Below are 20,443 nucleotides of genomic sequence, written 5' to 3' on the forward strand. Positions count from 1 at the left end.
TTCATGATTTTATAATTACATTGCATTAAATCTTTTTTGCATATTGGAACATCTCTCATTTTTGCGTCGCTTATATTAAGGACAGCTACCTGTGTTACAAAGAGATTCGATCATATTAATAGTGGCATTCATTTTATATTATTAATTACTTTATACTTTATACTGGATTTGCTCATTATTTACATGATTTAATTATGTGTAACTTTTTTCTAAAAGATTTGAGATATGCAACTTTTTCCCTAATAGTATAAGTTTCTGGTATTACAGAACAACTGTTATGTTGAATGGGTGACAGTTACATTCTAGACAATTAATGATCATCAAGTAAACCCAGCATTCAAAAAGACTGTTTCATCACAGAATTATTTTTTTTAAAAAAAATTTATTTTTTACAGACATTTCACAGCATATAACAAGACATAAAAATATTGCTCTATTATAAAATATTATATAAACATACTTCATTTGCTATTTACAGATACTAGCTACATTTTTTAAAATTAGTTTCAGTGAGTCAAAATTTCAAAACATAGATTGCAGAAATTTAAGACAAGCAGTTGGTCAAATTTGTTGCTCAAATTTGTTAACATGTAATTTTAAAACAAACAAAATAAAATTACAGCTCCAAAATAATTTATTCTCTTCCATCTTAATACTGTTTTCATTTTGATTTATAAAAAGAGTATTTTGCAAGGATAAATATTGCAAAAATTACTTGAGAATTCTTGCATTAAAAAACTGTTAGCAAATTTTATCTCTGTAATGTGTAAGATGAGACATACATGAAACATAAATGAACTTGGTGAAGGCTCAACAAATTTCTCTGTTTAATTGCTAGGTGTTTAATTCTTAATAATTATCATTTAGAATGAAATTTTTTGCTAGAATCCCTGGCATGGTCTAAAAGCAATTGACAAGGAGTAAAATGAGGACCATATAATTCACTAAATTGTTCCATCCACCGAAGGAGTTTATCTGCTCCATATGTATCAGCATATCGAAATGGTCCTCCATGGAAAGGAGGAAATCCTAGGCCAAACACAGCCCCTATATCACCTTCCAACTAAAAGGAAAAAGAATTTTATAACTCAAGCAAAAAGTATAAATGTATTTATTTTTTCATTCTTGAATAAGTTTTGGATAACAAAAGATATACTTACAGGATTAGCCAGGATACCTTCTTGCAAACATAAAATTGCTTCATTTACCATACGTGTTACAAGTCTCATTTGTTGCTCTTCAACTGTAGACCTATAATTAAACATACATTAATGCATTTGTGGTGTCAATATTATACAGAAATAATAGTAGAATATAAACACATAAAGTTTATATATTAACGTAGGCAAAGCACACAAGGATTATAATGGGGGACTTTTTAAGGGAAACTTAGCTTGTAGTCCCAATATGTAAGAAAACCATGAAAATTTCCATGCAGCTTATCTGTTCACCAGGATTTGACTCTGAGCCCAACTACCGTAGTTAAAAAAAATCTTATCTGCTTGGTTGCTGGTGAGCCTTAAGATAAATACAGACTGCATTTCCAGTGAATGTATATTATTTTGACATGCTCAAATACACTCATGTCAATAAATTAAGGATAATGCAAAATCAGGCAAAGGAAGAGTTAGAAGCAAAACAAATTTGACTTATTTGTAAAGCTTATTTATTAAACAAAAGGTAAAGAGCAAAAAAAGATGCTATTATTAAAAAATTAGCAATTTTTTCTCCCTGGAGCAAATTACAAAAAAAAACCTATTTACAAAAAACCAATATTACATGGTTGGTATAATTGTTAATACATTGTATGTCTCCCAGAAGATGCAATATAGTCCGTACAACGGCTAGGCATGCTGAGTATCAAATTATCGATCTGATCTTAGGGGATATTACACCACTCAAAAAGCAATACTCTCCGAAGTTCCGGTAGACATGTAGGAGGAGAATGACAGGCTGCAACTCGTTGGCCAAGCATGTCCCACACGTGCTCTACTGGATTCAAGTCCGGTGAGAATGCTGGCCAGTCCATACGGGTGATATCCTCCGATTGAAGGCATTTGCTTACAATGTTTCCACGGTGAGGACGGGCGTTGTCATCCATAAACACAAATTGTGCACCCATGGTGCCCCGAAACAAACGTACCTGTTGTTCCATAATGACGTCCTGATAGATTTGGCTTGTCATGGTTCCAATTTTAACATGCATGTCAGTCCAGAATAATTCCACCCCAAACGAATACTCCTGCACCACAATAACGGTGTCGTTCAATGATGTTTTCTTGGTGGTAACGGGTACCTGGAGCTCTCCATATGAAAGTCCGGCGAGAATCAGACTGCAAGCTAAACCTGGACTCATCGGAAAACATCACACAAGCCCACTGTTGCGGTGTCCACAATGCATGCTCTCTACTCCAGGCTAACCGCAGGCGACAGTGAGTTGTAGTAAGTGGAACGCATCTGACAGGTCTACGAGCATATAGACCAATCTTCTCTAAGCATCTGTACACAGTCTGACTTGAAATTGTCGTACCAGTGGCTGAAGAGAGCTGACGCGACAGGTCTGAGGCTGTGCTCCGCCTGTTTCTTTTGGCAGTAACTGCCAAATACCGGTCTTCATTCGGCTTTGTAACTCTGGGGCGACCTGTGCTGTAACGTCTACTCACATTACCATCATCTTGGAATCGTTACCAAAGCCTGGAGAAGACACTCTGAGCAATTCCAAGTTCGTCTGATACTTCCAGTTGGATATGCCCACATTCCAGACGGCCGATAATTCTACCACGTAAAAAAATCATCCAAATGCGTCCTTTGTGTCATAACTATTCGGTTATTGCACTGAAATGCTTATAAAGCGCCTGCGAACAATTTTACTTCTTTGCCTGTATTCCTTATATATCACTCTCTTACACTCTCGTCACTGTGACATACCATCGGTGTCATCTGGTTACTTCCTGAAGTTTGCATATGATTTTTGAATATGTGTGTAGTGATTTTACAGGTGATGTATTTATTTTAGAGTTCGATTTCCGTGTGACTCCGAATTATCCTTAATTTATGGACATGAGTGTATATGAAAGTATAACTTTTAAAGCATTGACCACAACCAGCAAAACTGTCTTAAAAATGTTGAATATTATTTTGCTACATTATAAAAGTTAGGATAAACTATACTTGAAGGCTTCCATATACTTACGGTTTGGGAGATTCAACTTTGTATTTTGTAAGAATATCTTCTGCCTCACGATTAATTTCTCTCTCCTTTACACCTGGTGTGTAAATGTAACATCCTTTTCCAGATTTGCGACCTGTATTTTTTTTATACATTCAAATAAAAGTGTCAGTTATTTTAATGTCTCAGAATAGGGAAAATATTAAAACAAAAGTACACTTGATTTTATGAATAAATTATTTTCAAGATTAATAGAAATAAAAGTATACCTAAGAAACCAGCTGCAACCATATCTTTTAAGACATTTAAATTTGTTTTTCCTATGAATCGTTCACCAAAGACATTTGACAAATATTCAGATATGTGAACTGAAACATCCAAGCCGACCTCATCAGCTAATGTTGCTGCTCCCACAGGAAATCCAAACTCTTTTGTAAGTTTATCAAGATGTTTAGGATTGTTGCCTTCCTATAAATTGGGCACGCAAGGTTTAAAACAAATGCATTAAAACAGTCAAATTGCATGCTTTCATAAAACAACAAATATACTTGCCATAATAGTTAGAAAGAAATAATAAAAATATTAGAGCACATAAATCTGAGGTGTTTCTTGTATCATCTTTTGCCAGATTAACACAGTTTGATTTCCTCCTCACTACTGTATTTATCTAATTATTCACTTTTATAAAAATATATCCTTCTATGTTCTAAAATATTTCAAACAATTCACCCCCCCCCTCCTCTCAAATGCAGAATTCATTCATTCTGTTGCAATATATTGAATGTCTCTTTGATTTCGGAACACACATATCTCAACTCAAATATTCCATGTTAAAAATTGTTCAGTTTTTCTATTAGATAATGTTTCTGTGTGACAAGTTCATTCTTTACCCTTTTCACAATGCTTACGTAGAAACTAATATAATGTCTTCTCAACAATAGTTTATTATGTCAGAAAAGCACAGCTGGTTTGTAATACTAAGTTGGCATATCTAATTTGAGGTTTTTCTTCCAAGAAATTTCATGGAGAAAATTTCCTGTATACAGACATTCTTCCTTAGGATTTTTAAAGAGGAAGTGGCTTATACAGTAAAATTCTGATAGCTTGCACACTTCAGAACTAAAAGTTTTGCATATTATAAGCCACATGTACCTGACTTTTTTATTATTATTATTTCCAGTTTTTACATTTAAACCTGGATTTTTTGCATATAATTAACCTACACAATTTTTCAGGAAGTAAAGGATTCTTTTGTAAAAAAATAGCATTTCTGTAAGAAAACTATGTGTTCACCAATAAATTTACATTCAATATATATATATATATATTTTTTTCATTTAAATGAGAAAATAAATATATATATATATATTAGATTAATAACATTACTAGCGGTTACCAAGAAGTCTTTTAAAGGAAAGAAACTTTAGATTTATTTTTAAAATATTTCCTTTTTTCCCAAAATCTCTGTACCTGTTATTTTTAAGAATTTATCATTCTTTACCACCGATGTAAGCCAGATTCCTTGTGGCATGAAATGAAAGAAAAAAGAAACCTGATACAAGGGTTAAGCTGGAATTTAATGTCTAAAAAGTTGCATGCAAATAAATCCCTTACACCTATCAGCTGAATTCACAGAAAGAAAAAAATGCAGATTTTTGTTCAGCGTTTACTGTAACATATATGCATTAATATACAAGCCCAAAACACTAGTTAACTCCAACAATATGATAAATTTATTTCTTTGATCAAAATGTATTATCTACTGCATTTTTTTATTTAAAAGTTCATTTGCATACACATATAATAAAAACTTGCCATTCATTATATCAAAAATTCAGTTTTGTTTATTTCCAGATGTGGTTTACAAGTATTCAAGGATCATCAGAATTTTAATATACCTACAAAACATAAACTAGTATGTAGAATTTTCGTAAATATATTACAATAAATTTCTTTTCTCTGCTTATAGGGGTATGTGAAAGTAAATTATACAAACTGAACTCGGTTCACAGTAGAATTCATGCATAGTCCTTTAATACTGTAAGTTGTCAATCTTTAAGCAAAACAGCATTCTTAATTTTTTTTCTTTCATTGTTTGCTATGCAAATTCTTCAGTGACTATAGAAAAGTGCAGTAATATACACGTTACATCTCGCTGTAATAGCAATCATGTCATGATTACACGATTTGGTTATGCTTATGTATGTGACAAAAGTCATTACACAAAAAGTATAAATGCATACGAAAGCAAAGTCCTATGGTCATTGTTATAAAACGAAGAAATAAAATTAAAAAGTCATGGATATTAGACTAATGAACAGAATCAAGAAAGATATTGCTGTTTTTGCAGTTAATGATTATGATACCATATTTAGTCTTTTTGGAAAAGCATAGATTAACAACTATGATTAGACCATGAAACTATCAGTCCTATGAAAGACCTTTACTAGCAGACCATTAGAAGGAAGTTATATCCTTTTCAGGGCACTGGAAAGTCTACATATATAAAGCAACAATCATTTTCAACATCTGTTAAGTTTTGTCGTACACAACTGATTACCCTACAGTCAAACCATAAGCCTTTGTTTATAGAGTAATATAACAAGTATATCTAAGTTTACTTGCACTGTCCATTAAAAGACACATGCGCCCAAAAGTAACTAAATGCTACATACCTTCTAATGGATTCCCACAGTATGATTTTCATAATGTATCCAATGGAATAAAAGAGAAAATATAAAGAGACCCAAGAATAGAGTATGGTAGAATCCACAAATTCTGTCATTCATTCTGAGAAATTTAATGATTATATATATGCCCTGGTCTATAATGAAAATAATATAATGAAGTACCAACTGATCTGGTAGGCCTAAGAAATTAATAAATCAGGACAGGCAAAATGTGATGTATATTATCAGCTTCAAACGCATTTTCAGCAACTACTCAAAATGACTGATTTCATTTCAGCAACAAAAGCATGATTTTCAGTTCTGCTGCAACTCATAAGGTTCACTGTTTGAGGAGCCTGTGAAGCAGTGAGTCAGTAGTCAAAAATGAAATTTGAAAGTAATCATATAAATGCATAGTAAAAAAAAATTTTTTTCCCCTGATTTGGACTACCTACAAAGACATTTTAGATAATATGCTCCATGCACTACTTCAGTTTGGGATAGTTTCCCCCTTTATTTCAGGATGATAATACATCTCCTGTTTTGTGGTTTGAAGGCACGTAACAAGCAGAGCTTACGTGGGCAGTCTTAATCTTGATCTCACAAATATCTTTGAGGTGTTGCACTGGCTATGCAACTGTTCCAGCATACCTATAAAAGTAACATGAAAGTATTTTCACAGCAATTTATCAGAACTTAGTGGAAAACATAGCCTAAAGAAACTGCTAATAACTGCAAAAGAAGTTCTGACATCAGCAATGGCTGTTAGGTGACTTCTGGCTACACAGTGAATTTATGTCATATGTGAAAAATCATGAAAAGGTATTAGCTTGCTTTATCAGAAATGAGATGAAATTACTAGTCAATGTTTTACACATTTGACCACTCACACAGACATTGCCATTAGGGGGGAGGAAAGAAAACCACTCACTAAAATATTATTTTGTACATCAGAAGCATACTGGAACTATGGAACAGAAACAAATACTATACAATCATTTAACAGTAACACAAAGCATCATACCTAAATGGAAATCAAATTTGACTTACTTGCATCATGAACACCATTTCAAAAAGCATAGGAGCTAATATTCTTGTTGTGTAAAATCCTGGTCCATCCTTGACAATTATAACAATTTTTCCTTGATCTAGGCCCACCTGAACAGCAGCTGCTGCAGTATCCTTTGAAGTTTTATCAGTTGTTATAACTTCTAACAGTTGCATTTTATCAACAGGAGAAAAATAATGCATTCCAACTACCTAAATTGAGCAATTAATATATAAAAGAAATTTATTAAACAGAACTTTTTCCCACAAATATCTGATAAATGTTATAACAACTTTAAAACTATTCATAGATTCAAATTAAATTCACTAGCAGTATATCTCAAAATTTTTAATACAGCTAAAGGAAATACAAATGTCTTTTAAAACGAAACTTGCATGAAAACTTCCATTATAAAATGCAAATGTTTCTACATTGTCTTTTGAAATAAATATTTTTATTTTATCATTCATTAGAATGCTCTAAAATTTTTTTAAGCTTGAACATCAGGATGGGCAGGAAAATTCACTCACTTTTTCAGGTCGCTTACTGGCATCACTAATCTTGTGAATAGGCAATGCAGATGTATTTGATGCTATGATACAATGGCTGGGTACATGTTGCTCCACTTCTTTAATGACTTTGTGCTTAATATTTAAATCTTCAAACACAGCTTCAATGACAATGTCCACATCCTTAAATTTTTCATAATTTAATGCAGGATTCAGTCTTGACATAAAAACATTTCTCTCGTGTCTAAAAGTCATAGCACAAATAGAATAAATTAGATTTTCAATCATTATTACTAAAGACACAAGTTCTCTACAAGGAAAAGCAAAAAAAATAATACACATAACTTCAAAGTGTTAAATTTCAATGCCTTCAGTAAAAACACAATGTAGTTTTATGAGCATCTAATTTAATATCTTAAGCAAATGTGCATAAAACTACAATATTTCACCTTGGATATTGTATTTTCCAAAATAATTACTAGTTAAAAAATAGGATTAGGCACAAATCATCACATTAGTCCTCCTTTTGCCAATATTATGAGGGTCAGTAAGGGGAAAAAGTTACACTTTTAGGTAAGGATAATGCATCAGCAAGAAGGTCACTTATTTATGTGACAAAAGAAGAGGATACATTTTTTTGTTTAAATCACTGTTATGATTCATATATTTGCTGGACCGTACAAACAGGATGTTTATAACCAAAGCTCCCTCATTGAGGCCTGCCTACAATTGTAACCATTTGCCAAAAAATTGTTGAACTTCATGTATGATGTAACAATGAGGCGAGATGGACATTTAGCAAAAAAAAAAAAAAAAGTTTCAAATGTCATCACTAGAGGGTATTTTCTGCATACAACTCAACTTTCATACTTCCCAATTCTCAAATATGGTTTGAAAGGGGAATATAGCCCATGCTAATAATCATTGGAAGGTTTTGATGAACAAATTCAAAGCTTTTATGCAAATTCTCTATAATAAAATGGACCTGTAAAGCCAACTATCATCAAAATAATGAAAACTATGATAATTTTAACCTGCATACAGAAAGAGCAGGGTTTGTACTGAAATTAAAGGGAAAAAATCTTCAACCATGATTTTCATATAGACAGTAGTAGCAGACCAGCTGGATAAATCCACTCAAATTGAGGGAGTCCATAAGTGGAAGGTTAAAAAATTATGCATTTTAGCAATAAGATTTTTGACTTGTACTATTCTGATGACAGTAAAACATGCTCCATGATTTTTAAGCACCAAATGAAATGCCAAGATGGCATATTCCACAGCTGATAGAAATATGTGTCACAAAATGCTGTCTTAAAATCAGGTAATGTGCTCGGGTTGTGACAGCAAATTAGTTGTTTTAAATTCACCACACATCACATGGCTTTAAATCTAGGAACCAGGTAGGTCGTGAAAGTGCCAGCTGATGACCTGTTCTCCAATAAAATGTCTTTTGAGAACATCCTTAACACGTTGTGTAATGCATGGACAAACTTCATCTTGCAAAGAGATAGTGGTGCAAGATAACTATGTGCTTTTAAAGCCAGAACAATTGCATTCTCTAACAGTGTTACATATTGCTGCCAGGTGATTAACAATGTCATTGGACCTGTTTCAATTATCTCCTCGAAAAAAATATGGCTCCCAGAATAAACCAACATGAGATCACTTTTGAAAAATACGACAGAACATCTAGGATCCAGTACAAATTTTGTGAATTACACATTTGAGAATCATGTATGTTCATTAAACCCTCCTAATGCACATAGATGCACTTTTTCTGTGCAGAGGATGTTCCAAATTGATCTTACAATGAAAAAGAGACTATTGTGAGAAATAAAGTCATGTATTAAAAGCATGTGAAAGAAACTTCTGCACAAGAGAAATTTTGTACATACAATACTGAAGAGTATTCTTCAGGATTTCATAGACAGCTGAATGATGCCTATCAAATACCTGAACTACATGGTGAAGTACTAGCCTTAAAGTTTGAAGCTGTGTGCGCCTCTGCTTGAAACCATAACCTCCTCTGCTACTACTGTAAAAACACGATGTCTCCCTCTTCCAAGGCAAACAGCCAGTGATATGTCGCTTCAAATTTCCTTATAATTTTTCAGACTTTCATTAGTGACCTGAACTGGAGTTTTGATGTAAGAATTAAACAAGTAATCCATGAATGCTTGCAGGTTTTATATGATAGGTGGCACTGAAAAAATTTTCATGCGCACTATGGGTGCTTCACAGTAATACAACCTCTAATGGCAATATCTGGGGGGCTGAATGTCTCTCCCATTTTTTTATTATGTCATATACCATGTTTTGCACTTTTTTAATAAGTGATTTTAGATTAGGCAGCCCTCATTAGAACTTTAAATATGGACAGCCTGTACTTACCTTGTATACCTGACTTCAAAATTCATTTACTGCTGATCACTTCAATGTTGCCTTGCATTATTAGGTGCTGCAAAATATTGGCAATATGCAGCTTGGTATTGCTGTAGGAGACAATGACTCCTGGTCATTTTTATTAATTGGCCTTACAGAATATTTGTCAGTACAGTATCCATCAGATCTGATGATATGTGCAACGCCCTTGACCACCAAAATCACATCTAAAGAACTGATAAATTTTTTCAGCAGATGGCAACACATTAAGCTTCTTTCTTGGAGGTGCAGCAGCATATTTCCAGTGTTGGACTAGAAAAAATAGGAAGACCTATCCTTCCACAATGCAATCAAGAAAACCCTGCCTGTCTTTAGCATAAAGCAGTAGTACCATCATTCAGTCTACTATCAAAGTGGTTTTGTGATAAACAGCACTTTTATCACATAGCACCCATTTCTATAAAACCTTGGAGTAACACAAAAAATCCGAGACAACAAACACCACTGCTTAATATCAGCTTGAATGCAGTACAGTACAAAGTTAACATTTCAACCTCTTTAACAATTAATGAAGTATTAACCACTACTGTCCATGAAGAGACATTCATAGTTTGTGTAATACTGATTTCCTGCTTCATGTCAAAATGTAATGTACAGTTTTGTTTAACGATACTTGGATATCTCTGTCAACATGAACTTCAAAATGCTTCCGATTGATTTTTGACTATGGGCATACTTTTGGCTAAAGAAAACTTACTCTTGCTTCAATCAAAAAACTACAATTTAAAACACACTACCATTTTGAAATGTCATTGTGTATCTTTTCCCAGCCACAGCATTTCACACAGCTGTCAGCAACATAAGCTCTATCTCCCAAACATAAGAGCTTTTAATGCCACTTGTATGAGAATGCATATTTGCTTTATAACTTAAGCACACTTTTATTTTGATTGGTCACACAATGTGATTACTTATGTTATTTAAAGAAAGTTTTTTCTTTCTGTGTCTATAGCCTGTGTCTCAAAAATACCTTCATGCCAAAAAGATTTCACTAATCATTTACTGATAATCATCACTAATCATTACATTTAATGTTTTTTAACTTCAAGCATTCTATAGTAAATAAATAGCCCACCATTCCCCTTTTTATAGTGCTTTTAGATGGTGTTGCTGACACACAGTTTTGACATGTGCTGCAATCATCTGAAAGTTAAATCGAGATCTATATAGTGCAAATTTCAAACCTATTTATAAGATGCTTCCTTCATAATGCAATTTGCATGGCCAGCAGTGTATATGTGAAGTACCAACATACATGCTTCCAATGTATGCAAGAAAATCCAGGTTTAAATTTTAAACATCATTCATATTGGTTAATTTCCTTTCCTACACGAGTTCCCTAGTTGCCTTGAAGTTCTAACAGGATATTTAAAATTTATTGTTTTTTTGTAAAATAACAATACAATAAATAAAGTGAAATAAGTCTATAAAATTCAGTTTAAATGTTTGTATACAACTACTGTGGAGCTAAAAATGATCTGACTGCATCTTATACAGCCTCAAAGCTTCACATCATCAATGAAGGATTATATGCAACTAAATTTTATTATCCCCACCCAAAAAAGAAAACAAAGAAAGGAAAGGAAAAGGGGGAGGACAGACTAATCAAAATTTCAATAAATATAAATAGTCCACACTAGTCAAACATCCATTACTTTACTATGAAAACTTATTCACAAAATTCATGACAACCAATATTTAATAAATGATAAGTTCAAAAATGTATATAAAACTAAAAAGACAAATTTTGAATAAAAGTACATAAAACAAACATGGCTAAACAATTTCTCACAAGCCACATATGGGTCTTTGGCACTTTATAAATGCAGTTCATGTCATAATAAACAACGGTTTTATTTGTGAAATAGCTTTCCAACTTAGAACAAAAATCATACTGACACACTTTTTAACAAACAAAAATTTCAGGTTTTAAATTATATGCACACTAATTTTACACAATTTGAAACTAATACAATTTCTCAGACTTACTGTTGTGGCAATACTAATTTTAGAATAAATAAGGGCTTGCAGAATAGAAGAAAATAATAATAACATCAGGAACATTATGCATTGATGATGTACTTTAAATCTTATTGAATGACACTATAAATGTTTAGTTATAACTTGAATTAAAAGCAAAATGACAGTTAATTGTCAACAATTTTAGAATATCAAAGGGCAATTTCTCAACAAAGCACTTTTTCTTGTTCTACTTGTTACAGAGTTACTCATAAGTGTTAAGAAAAATGGCTGGTTCTTTTTATTTATTTATTTCCAAATCATTGCAACAATTTGCAGTAAAATGAGATTAAGACTTGGTTTAACTTACTGTAATGACTGCTATGCCTTCTATTTTCAATTTACTCCTTTGAAAACCAGTTAACAATTGCAATCAAGAATGAATAAAATTAGGTGTGTATTTAATTATGGCAAATCACATTAGGGCTATCTGCCTAACATATGGGGAAAACCACGAAAACGCCCATGCAGCCAGCCCGTTCGCAGGATTCGAACCTCGGACCGAACTACGAGTGTTCAGCGACTTTACCGCTCGGATGCTGGTAGGCCCAGAATAAAATTCGGAAACCAAGAGAAAGTACTTGGTTTTCCAACTAAAGGAAGAATGTTAAATATATTGGGAAAAAGATTTAGATTTCCATATCATGGAAGCATACTTTTCTAAATACAAAGAAAGAGCAACCATAGGTATTTCTTTTACAGTTATAAAAAATAATCACATTAATTATAAAAAGCAAGACTATTTTTAAATAATTTTAAAAGCATTTTGAATAGCAAGATAAGTGTTTGTTTGTTTTTTTATTCAAAATATTTTATGGCTTTTAAAATAATACATCTAGTTGCAACTGTTCAATTTCCTTGAGTTTTAACATAAGCATTTGTATCAAAGGCAGGCCACAATTCACTGGTTGGCCACTGGAAGGCAAAAATTAATTTTCAAAAACTTACAAAGTTATTCTTTTCCTCTTGACTGCTGTATCTAGGCCTTTGTATATTTGATTCTGACCCTTTGCAAGGCTTTCTGGGCTAACATCTTTCAATATCACATCAAAAGTTTTGTCAATACTAACTTGAGCTATACCAGCTCCCATCAACCCAGCACCTAAAACTGCAACAGTCCTATAATAATAATACAATTATTAATTAGTATACCACAAGTAAACTTGTTGAATGAGATTTTAATAATAAGATCTATAATCTATACTTAACAAAATTACATGAAATATTTTTAAAATATAGCGAAACTTTATTTTTTAGAAATTAATAATAAAAAAATGACAAACATTTTATCTCACAAAAGTCTTGGTATACTTCAAAAAAATCTTGACATATTAATAAATATTTTCATATTTTGTTAAATTAATATTTAGTAGGATATCCTTTAGCATCCACAACAGCTTTTAAACGTCTGGGAATAGATTTTATTAGTTTTTTTTGCAATTTCTGTATCAATGTTCATCCATTCTTCCATCATGATTGTTCTGAGTTCGCTTTTCGTTTTGATGTTGTGTTTTCATACTTTACCCTCCAGTTCTTTCCAAAAGTGTTCTATGGGGTTTAAATATGGCGACTGAGGTGGTGTTTTCAAAACCTGTGGACAATTATAGAGACATCACAGGCAAACGCTGAGAGCTGTATGCTTAGGATCGTTATCATGATTAAAAATAAAGTTGTTTCCAATACCCAAATTTTGGGCTGATTATTTTAAATTGCCTCTTAAAATATTTAAATAAAGAGAATGATTCATTATGCCATCAATAAATACCAAATTACCTAGTCCTGATGCTGCAATGCACCCCTACACAAGAACACCTCCACCGTTATGCTTAACTGTTCCAACTAAGTTCTTAGAAAGAAGTTCCTCATTTTTTCTTCTCCATACAGTTATTCGACCATCAGAACCAAAAATGTTAATTTTATTTTCGTCAGCAAATAGGACATTATTCCAGTACGTTTCGGGTGTATTTATCATTGATTTGACGAATGAAAGTCTAAGCTTTCTGCTTTTCTCACTAAGAAAACAATTTTACGGGCAGAACACCCATGTAATCCAGCTTCTCTGAGAACTCGTCGAACAGTTTCAGGTGAAACTGAAGTAGAAAACTTTGCATTAAATTCTGCAGAAACTTTTACAGCACTCAAACGTAGGTTTTTCACAAATTTTCTAATAATAAATCTCTCATCACGTTTAGTTAACTTTCTCAGTCAAACTTTTCTTACCTTGTTTTCAATTCGATTTTCTGCTTTAAAGCATTTTATCACATACTGCACTGTGGAATGAGATAAATTAACTAATTAAGCAATATTCCGAATTGATTTACCACTACTATGGCAAAAAATTATCAATTTTCAAATGCTGTTTATAATTTCTTTACAACTGCAAGCCATTATTCAATAATAAATAGAATATTATAAAGTAAACAATAAAAAATTAAAGCAAACGATTTTTTAAATGCCACCACAATGCAAAAAAGCGACAAGCGATAATTCTAATTTTGATTTTATCCAAAAATATTTTAGTATACGAAGACTTTTGAGAGATATAATGTTTGTCATTTTTTGATTATTAATTTTTTTAAAATAAAGTTTCGCTATATTTTAAAAATACTTCATGTAATTTTGTTACGAATAAGTTATAGATCTTATTATTAAAATCTAATTCACAAAGTTTACTTTTAATTAATGGATATTTCAATCAAAATCAGAAGTGTACAAACACTTTTGGGGGCCACTGTATATACACCAAAAAATGAAATAACTTAAATTGGTACCTTTCCGTTTTGCCGGCGCAAATGATAAAGTCACCAATAATGGTACAACTGATGCCAAATGGAATATCTTCGCTGGTAACCTTTTACGCCTCATTTTCAAAACAAGTCGGAACCATTTCTTATCAGATTGATTGTTTCATTCAATACTGGCATACAATTACATAGAATTTTTACAAGATAGTTAAATTTTATGCCCTACAATGATTCGATGTAATTAAGTCAATTAGAATGCAATCAGACCACTCACGCGAAAGCGAAAAATATACAAAAGGCAAAATCAAGAGTTAAATTCATCAATTCTAATGAGAATACACTAGCAGAGTAAAGCACTACGGTTTTACATAATTTCTGAGTAAGCTATTCGTACGAATTGAAATAATTCTTGCATTTAAACTTGTATTCCAAATTAAAATTTAACTTGAAATTAATATAGATAATTACACAGAGAAATATATTTTTGTAGCATAGTTTACGTGAGATGAGATCACTTGGGGTCATGTGATATGAACCGACAAATCAGGATGTTGAACCATGAAAGCATAGTAAATTCTTAAATTAATGTCTTTTTACAAATTTATTGTCTTTATTTACTGGAATTTTACAAACTTTTAAACCATATTAAAATGTTTATGCCTTCTGAATAAAAATTTCTAAGAACTAACATTCGTTAACATTTTTTATGTGTATACTGTATGTTGTCGCCAACAAAGTCTGCTTGGAGAGATTTGCGCTGGCGAAATGGAAAAGTACCCCTAAATTCTATGTTAAGAGCATCATATGTAACACCACAAATGTTTAAAACTAAAGATAACAATAAAAAGTAATGAAATGAACAAGACTGTTTTAAATTTTCAGTGAGAGTAATTGCTTATAGTAATCAAATGCTATAAACACAAAATTCTACTATCATGCATTAGAATTGTGTTAAACAGAACAGAACATGTAAATAAAGTGAATGGGAACAACTCACAAAAGGAAACATCTTTAATGTTATATACAAATTTTGGCTAAATTTACGGTTGTAGACTTGAAAGGGGTCACAGGTGTTAATCATATCTGAAAGACGTTAAAGGCCAGATGGGGCAAGTGACTGTTAGAATATCTCATAGTGAACTGTAATCCATCAAAAGTCCAGAAAATATTTTCTAAAGCTTCATCTAAAAAATCTGGAACTGCTAGTCATCTTACTTGTCAAGAATTGTCTGTCACAGCCAATGCTGAATTCAAATAAACATCTCTGATAGAGTATTGTTAAATATAGATCTTACTGAGAGTGTTACTAATGCCTACAGCGTTCTCCTGAACTTGTATTACATTTTAAAAAAACTAAGATAAATAATGACAACCCAAAATCCCAAAATGGAATTTTGAGTTTCTAACATATGTAAGGTCATGATTTTGTATAATCTGCAAAAATTTTCAAAATAACTATTGAATTAATTAAGTTTTATGATTCCAGGAGACATCCCTATATAATGGCTGACAAAATAAATTGTGCAGCGCGGCAATAGCATGCATTTGCGATGGCTCTGTTTTCAGATTCAAAAACTTACCACCAAGAATTCCTAATTTTGCTGTGGATAGTGACAAAAGATACTAACTGTCTATGATTATCATCTTATTTTTTAAAAAATTATGCTGGTTGTTTTGAAAATACTGTATTTTTTAAATTAAAAAGATATCATAACAATTAAAAATTTATCTACTTTATTTAAAAAGAAATATTTAAATTTATCTTAGTACAAATACTGCTATAATTAGCATACCCATGCCCAAGAAATTACAAGTTTTATTAATGCTGAAGATATGGTTAGTAAACTGTTGCTTGGTAGCAGAGACCTATAACTCATTACTAATATTTTGAAGTTTCAGACTATAATTTTAAACCTATCTAAAAGAATATAATTAAAGCTGATTCATGTATGTTCTGAAAAAAGAAAAATGAAAATAAATTTTATGATTCAAATAATTTTAAAATTTAAAACACAAAAAGATGAAATAATAAAGTTATAAAACGAATTTATATCTCAAACAATAACTGAGAGTTAAAAACTCAAGAACAAATAAAATTAAAAACATTCTCACATAATCTTAATTTAGCTGTGCTTTAAGAGACATGCTGTACTTTAAAATTTCAATTTAGAAATTTCTAACCTAGAAATTCTTTAGTGAAACTCTTCAACTTAAGATGAAACAATAAGAACTGTCATAAAATATTTTATTTATTAATTTTAATGACAACATTTCTAACTGCATTACTATATTTTACACACTGTACAGTCAAAATTATAGTCACTACTGAAACAAAATTAGGTACATACAGTACAACTAATGGTAATGGTTCATAATACTTAAGTTTCTGGCTGGTATTATGCAGTAATGTATCAAGAGATTGTTGTATAAAACTATTTTTATAAACAAATCGATGAATCCTCACTCGTCGAAAAACTTTAAAAGTAGCTACCAGTTGGTGAGTCAACAATAGAGCTTCGGTGTCTTCATCTATGCTTGCAAATTGGTTTTGCAACTGTTTTGTGCCTGATATAGAAAGATATTTATTAATCTTGAATTGCATTAAATACTGTATCTTCATCTATAAGCGATCTTAAAAGCTTTGACACTGAATGCAAGTTGGTAAGCTCTTTTACCAGATATGGTTTATGAAGACTCCAATATTCCAAGTAAACACTTCATATACAATCAGATAATTAATGCTCTATGTTTAGTATGCAGTACAGGGTTTGATGATATGTCTGCTGAACACATTGATGAACTATTTTTAGAAAAAACACTGGATGAAGATGATCTTGTAAAGCTTCTAGAAGAATCCAATTCAAATTCAGTGGCTAAAGAGGATAAAGAAAATTATGCAAACGTATCTAAATTTTTTTGTTGATGATGTACAATATGCATCACATTTGGCAAACAAATTGGAGAGATTCTTAACAGAAAGGAATCCTTGCAAGGTACAGAAAACAACATTTGCAGCACAACTGTATTAACCCATAGAGAAATTGCAAGATAGGAATGAACCATCATGTAGTACCGCTAGATATTCAGATGAAGACTAATCGAGCAATGTAATATTCGGCCATCTACAAGAAAATATACTAGAATCACTACATTTCTAGATAAATCCACTAGATGGCATGGTAATGTAATTTTAATTCAAAAAAGAGATGCATTTAAAAATATTTTTGTTTTATTTTTCTTTTACTTAAATAATAAAAACTTATGATAAAATGTTTTTTCAAAACTAATTAAAAAATTATTTTGAATTATGAAAGACAAGATTTCTTAGAAGTATTTACCAATATGCAGAGCTGTGCCAAGATTTTTTTTTTTACCTGAGGCAAAAAGGTAAATGCATGCCCTTATATAGATAGATAGATAGATAGATAGATAGATCTATATATATCAAAATATCTGTTTGTATTAAACAAAGGTAACTGTATTAAATCAAAATATCATAATTCTTAGAGTATTTTTTAATTGTAGCTTTATAAATTCAGAAAAAGAATACATCTAATTATTTATAACTTTCAAATCAAAATGTTAAAAAATTCTTATTTGATAAATAAGAAATAACATCAAAATACACATTGCAATAATTTCAAGGTTTTCTTGCAATTCTTCCTATTATTTTATTAAGTTTGCTGAAGCTTATTTCCCCTAATAATAACTGGCAAATTTAAAAACATAATTAAAGTAATTTTTGATTTCGTACAGCCAATTTAGTGCCCCCTCTAGTGATTCACCTGAGGCAAGTGCCTCACTTTCCTTACCCTTGTCCCGCCTCTGCCTATATGAATTTTAAAAATAAAACTTTTTAGTTTTACATTTAACAAAAAAAATTTTTAAATGCAACTTTTTTTTATTTTCACATTTGAAACGGAATCCTGTTTTCTGTATTCTCAACCAGCATGGCTTCTCAGAACACAGAACCAATTAACTGTGTTCTTCAGGGTTTACCTGTACAAAATGTTCTGTCGAAATTTACAATCGAGTTACAAACAGTTAACACAGGTATAAAAATGATGAGTTTAACATAAGTGCTAGAACTAACTGAATGTAGTTTACAAATTACTTCATACTTTATTTTTTGAGTAGGATCACCAAAGCGATTCTTCTTGCATAATGTTTGCCCGTGGTATAAACCAATGAGAGCATTTGAGTGTGTTGTCATTCCTAAAGTACCAAATCCATCACTTTCGGCAGCATAGCCAGCTACTAACCCCTTTTCAATACCTGTTCTAACTACCTGAAAGTAAATAAATAAAATACAAATATATATTAAAGCTCTAAAAATTAAAAGTACTTAGCATATTTCAGGTTCAACTCAGCATGCTCTTAGTTTCATGCTGTAAGAGATTTTCATTCATGAATCAGAAGGATAACAATAAGGGTAATTTTACACCACTGCTGAAGGAATATGTGAAGATAAAAATGGGACGATGACAGTTCATCACAATCCTGAGTTTCAAGAATAGTTTTAAGGTATTCCCTTGTGCAAATCATAAGCTAGGCCTTAAACAGCAGGGCTCACTATACAGTCAAAAGTCATTAATCCGGACTCGTCGGGACTTCCGACGATTCCGGATTATAGATCATCAGTTTAAATCCCGTAAGATGGCATGCAGAAATTATAAAATTAAAAATATGAAACCATACTTTATAAAATAAGAACAATTATGATCTAAAAGGTATCAAAATTTACAAAATAAAAAGCTTAATATTTATTTGTTTACTTTATTAAACATTTCTTTCAACGCGCAAATGCTTAAAGCATATATTACGCATAGTCGAAATTAGAAAATTGCAACCAAAAAACTAGTTGATGTGCACTCGTGATATTTATAATGACAAGAAATTTGATTTAAATCATATCAAAGACGGAATATATCAAGATGAAATACTACATTTAGTAAGGAATTATAAGCTGAATAAAATAAAAACATCTGCCCTGAAGATAAGGATAGTGCTGACAGATCAACTTCCAGTTCATTGTGCGCCATGTCGTTGCGCATGCGTCGCATTTCTGCGCATTGACGCATGCGCAGAAAGTTTTTAGCTTTGAGGTCCGGATTATGGGTGTCCAAATTAACGACTTTTGACTGTACAGTGGTAAATATATAATTAATGAATATTATACATAATGAATTTTTACAACTGACTGAAAACTTTAGACTATTCTACTTGTAGACTTTTCCCCCATCCATTTTATTGTTATTCTTCAAAACGATTTAAGATTAATGTAGAAAAGCAGATCTAGATTTCATGTTTATGAAATGATTTTGCTGCTCAATGCATATACAGAAAACAACTTGTGACATTAACCTGCTGCTCGGTTTTTACTTTTCTAAAAAATATAACAACCAATCCATACAATTAATTCCTTAAAATTTCATACACCTTACAGTAATTTAAACCTGAGTTGGAATTATATGATTTTTCCACATTCAAGCCAACATACACCTGTTTACTGGTTTATGGAAGGAAAATTGAAAATAGGGAAAATAACTCATTACATTTGTTAATTCAAAAGATTCAAATATATAGATTTGATTCGGTCAAATGAAAGGTTACGATGCTGAAAATTCTCCCATAAGGATACAGAAAGCCCATTATTTTTAAATATAACCTTGATCTTGTCAGATATTACAGTACAGAAAGATTTATAAACTAAATGATAAGGAAAGGCCATACAAAATACCACATTATATAGCATTCAATCTCCTCTATTTGGATGATAGGTGAGCTTAATGAGTGAAATGTTTGTAAAAATGGCACTACACCTGCTAATTGTTTACAGA

At 31.5% G+C, this 20,443-nt stretch overlaps 1 protein-coding gene across 1 annotated transcript in view; it reads right to left on the reverse strand.

Annotated features, from left to right (window-relative positions):
• Nucleotides 1–362: 362 nt before the first annotated feature.
• Mtpalpha (monolysocardiolipin acyltransferase Mtpalpha) overlaps nt 363–20,443 on the reverse strand; it is a 70,620-nt gene continuing 50,539 nt past the window's right edge. Inside the window, exons 9-16 of the mRNA XM_085823766.1 lie at nt 18,725–18,891; nt 12,808–12,978; nt 7,417–7,639; nt 6,889–7,098; nt 3,439–3,637; nt 3,194–3,305; nt 1,161–1,251; nt 363–1,063 (exon numbers count right to left, since the gene is read on the reverse strand). Of these exons, the coding sequence (XP_085679892.1) occupies nt 860–1,063; nt 1,161–1,251; nt 3,194–3,305; nt 3,439–3,637; nt 6,889–7,098; nt 7,417–7,639; nt 12,808–12,978; nt 18,725–18,891 (1,377 nt within the window). The 3' untranslated portion in view covers nt 363–859. The remainder of the gene's footprint in view (nt 1,064–1,160; nt 1,252–3,193; nt 3,306–3,438; nt 3,638–6,888; nt 7,099–7,416; nt 7,640–12,807; nt 12,979–18,724; nt 18,892–20,443) is intronic.

The sequence above is a fragment of the Stegodyphus dumicola genome, chromosome 9 (assembly GCF_044657685.1).
Source record: "Stegodyphus dumicola isolate Sdum_Otavi_A_Nest chromosome 9, ASM4465768v1".
Taxonomy (NCBI): Eukaryota; Metazoa; Arthropoda; class Arachnida; order Araneae; family Eresidae; genus Stegodyphus; species Stegodyphus dumicola.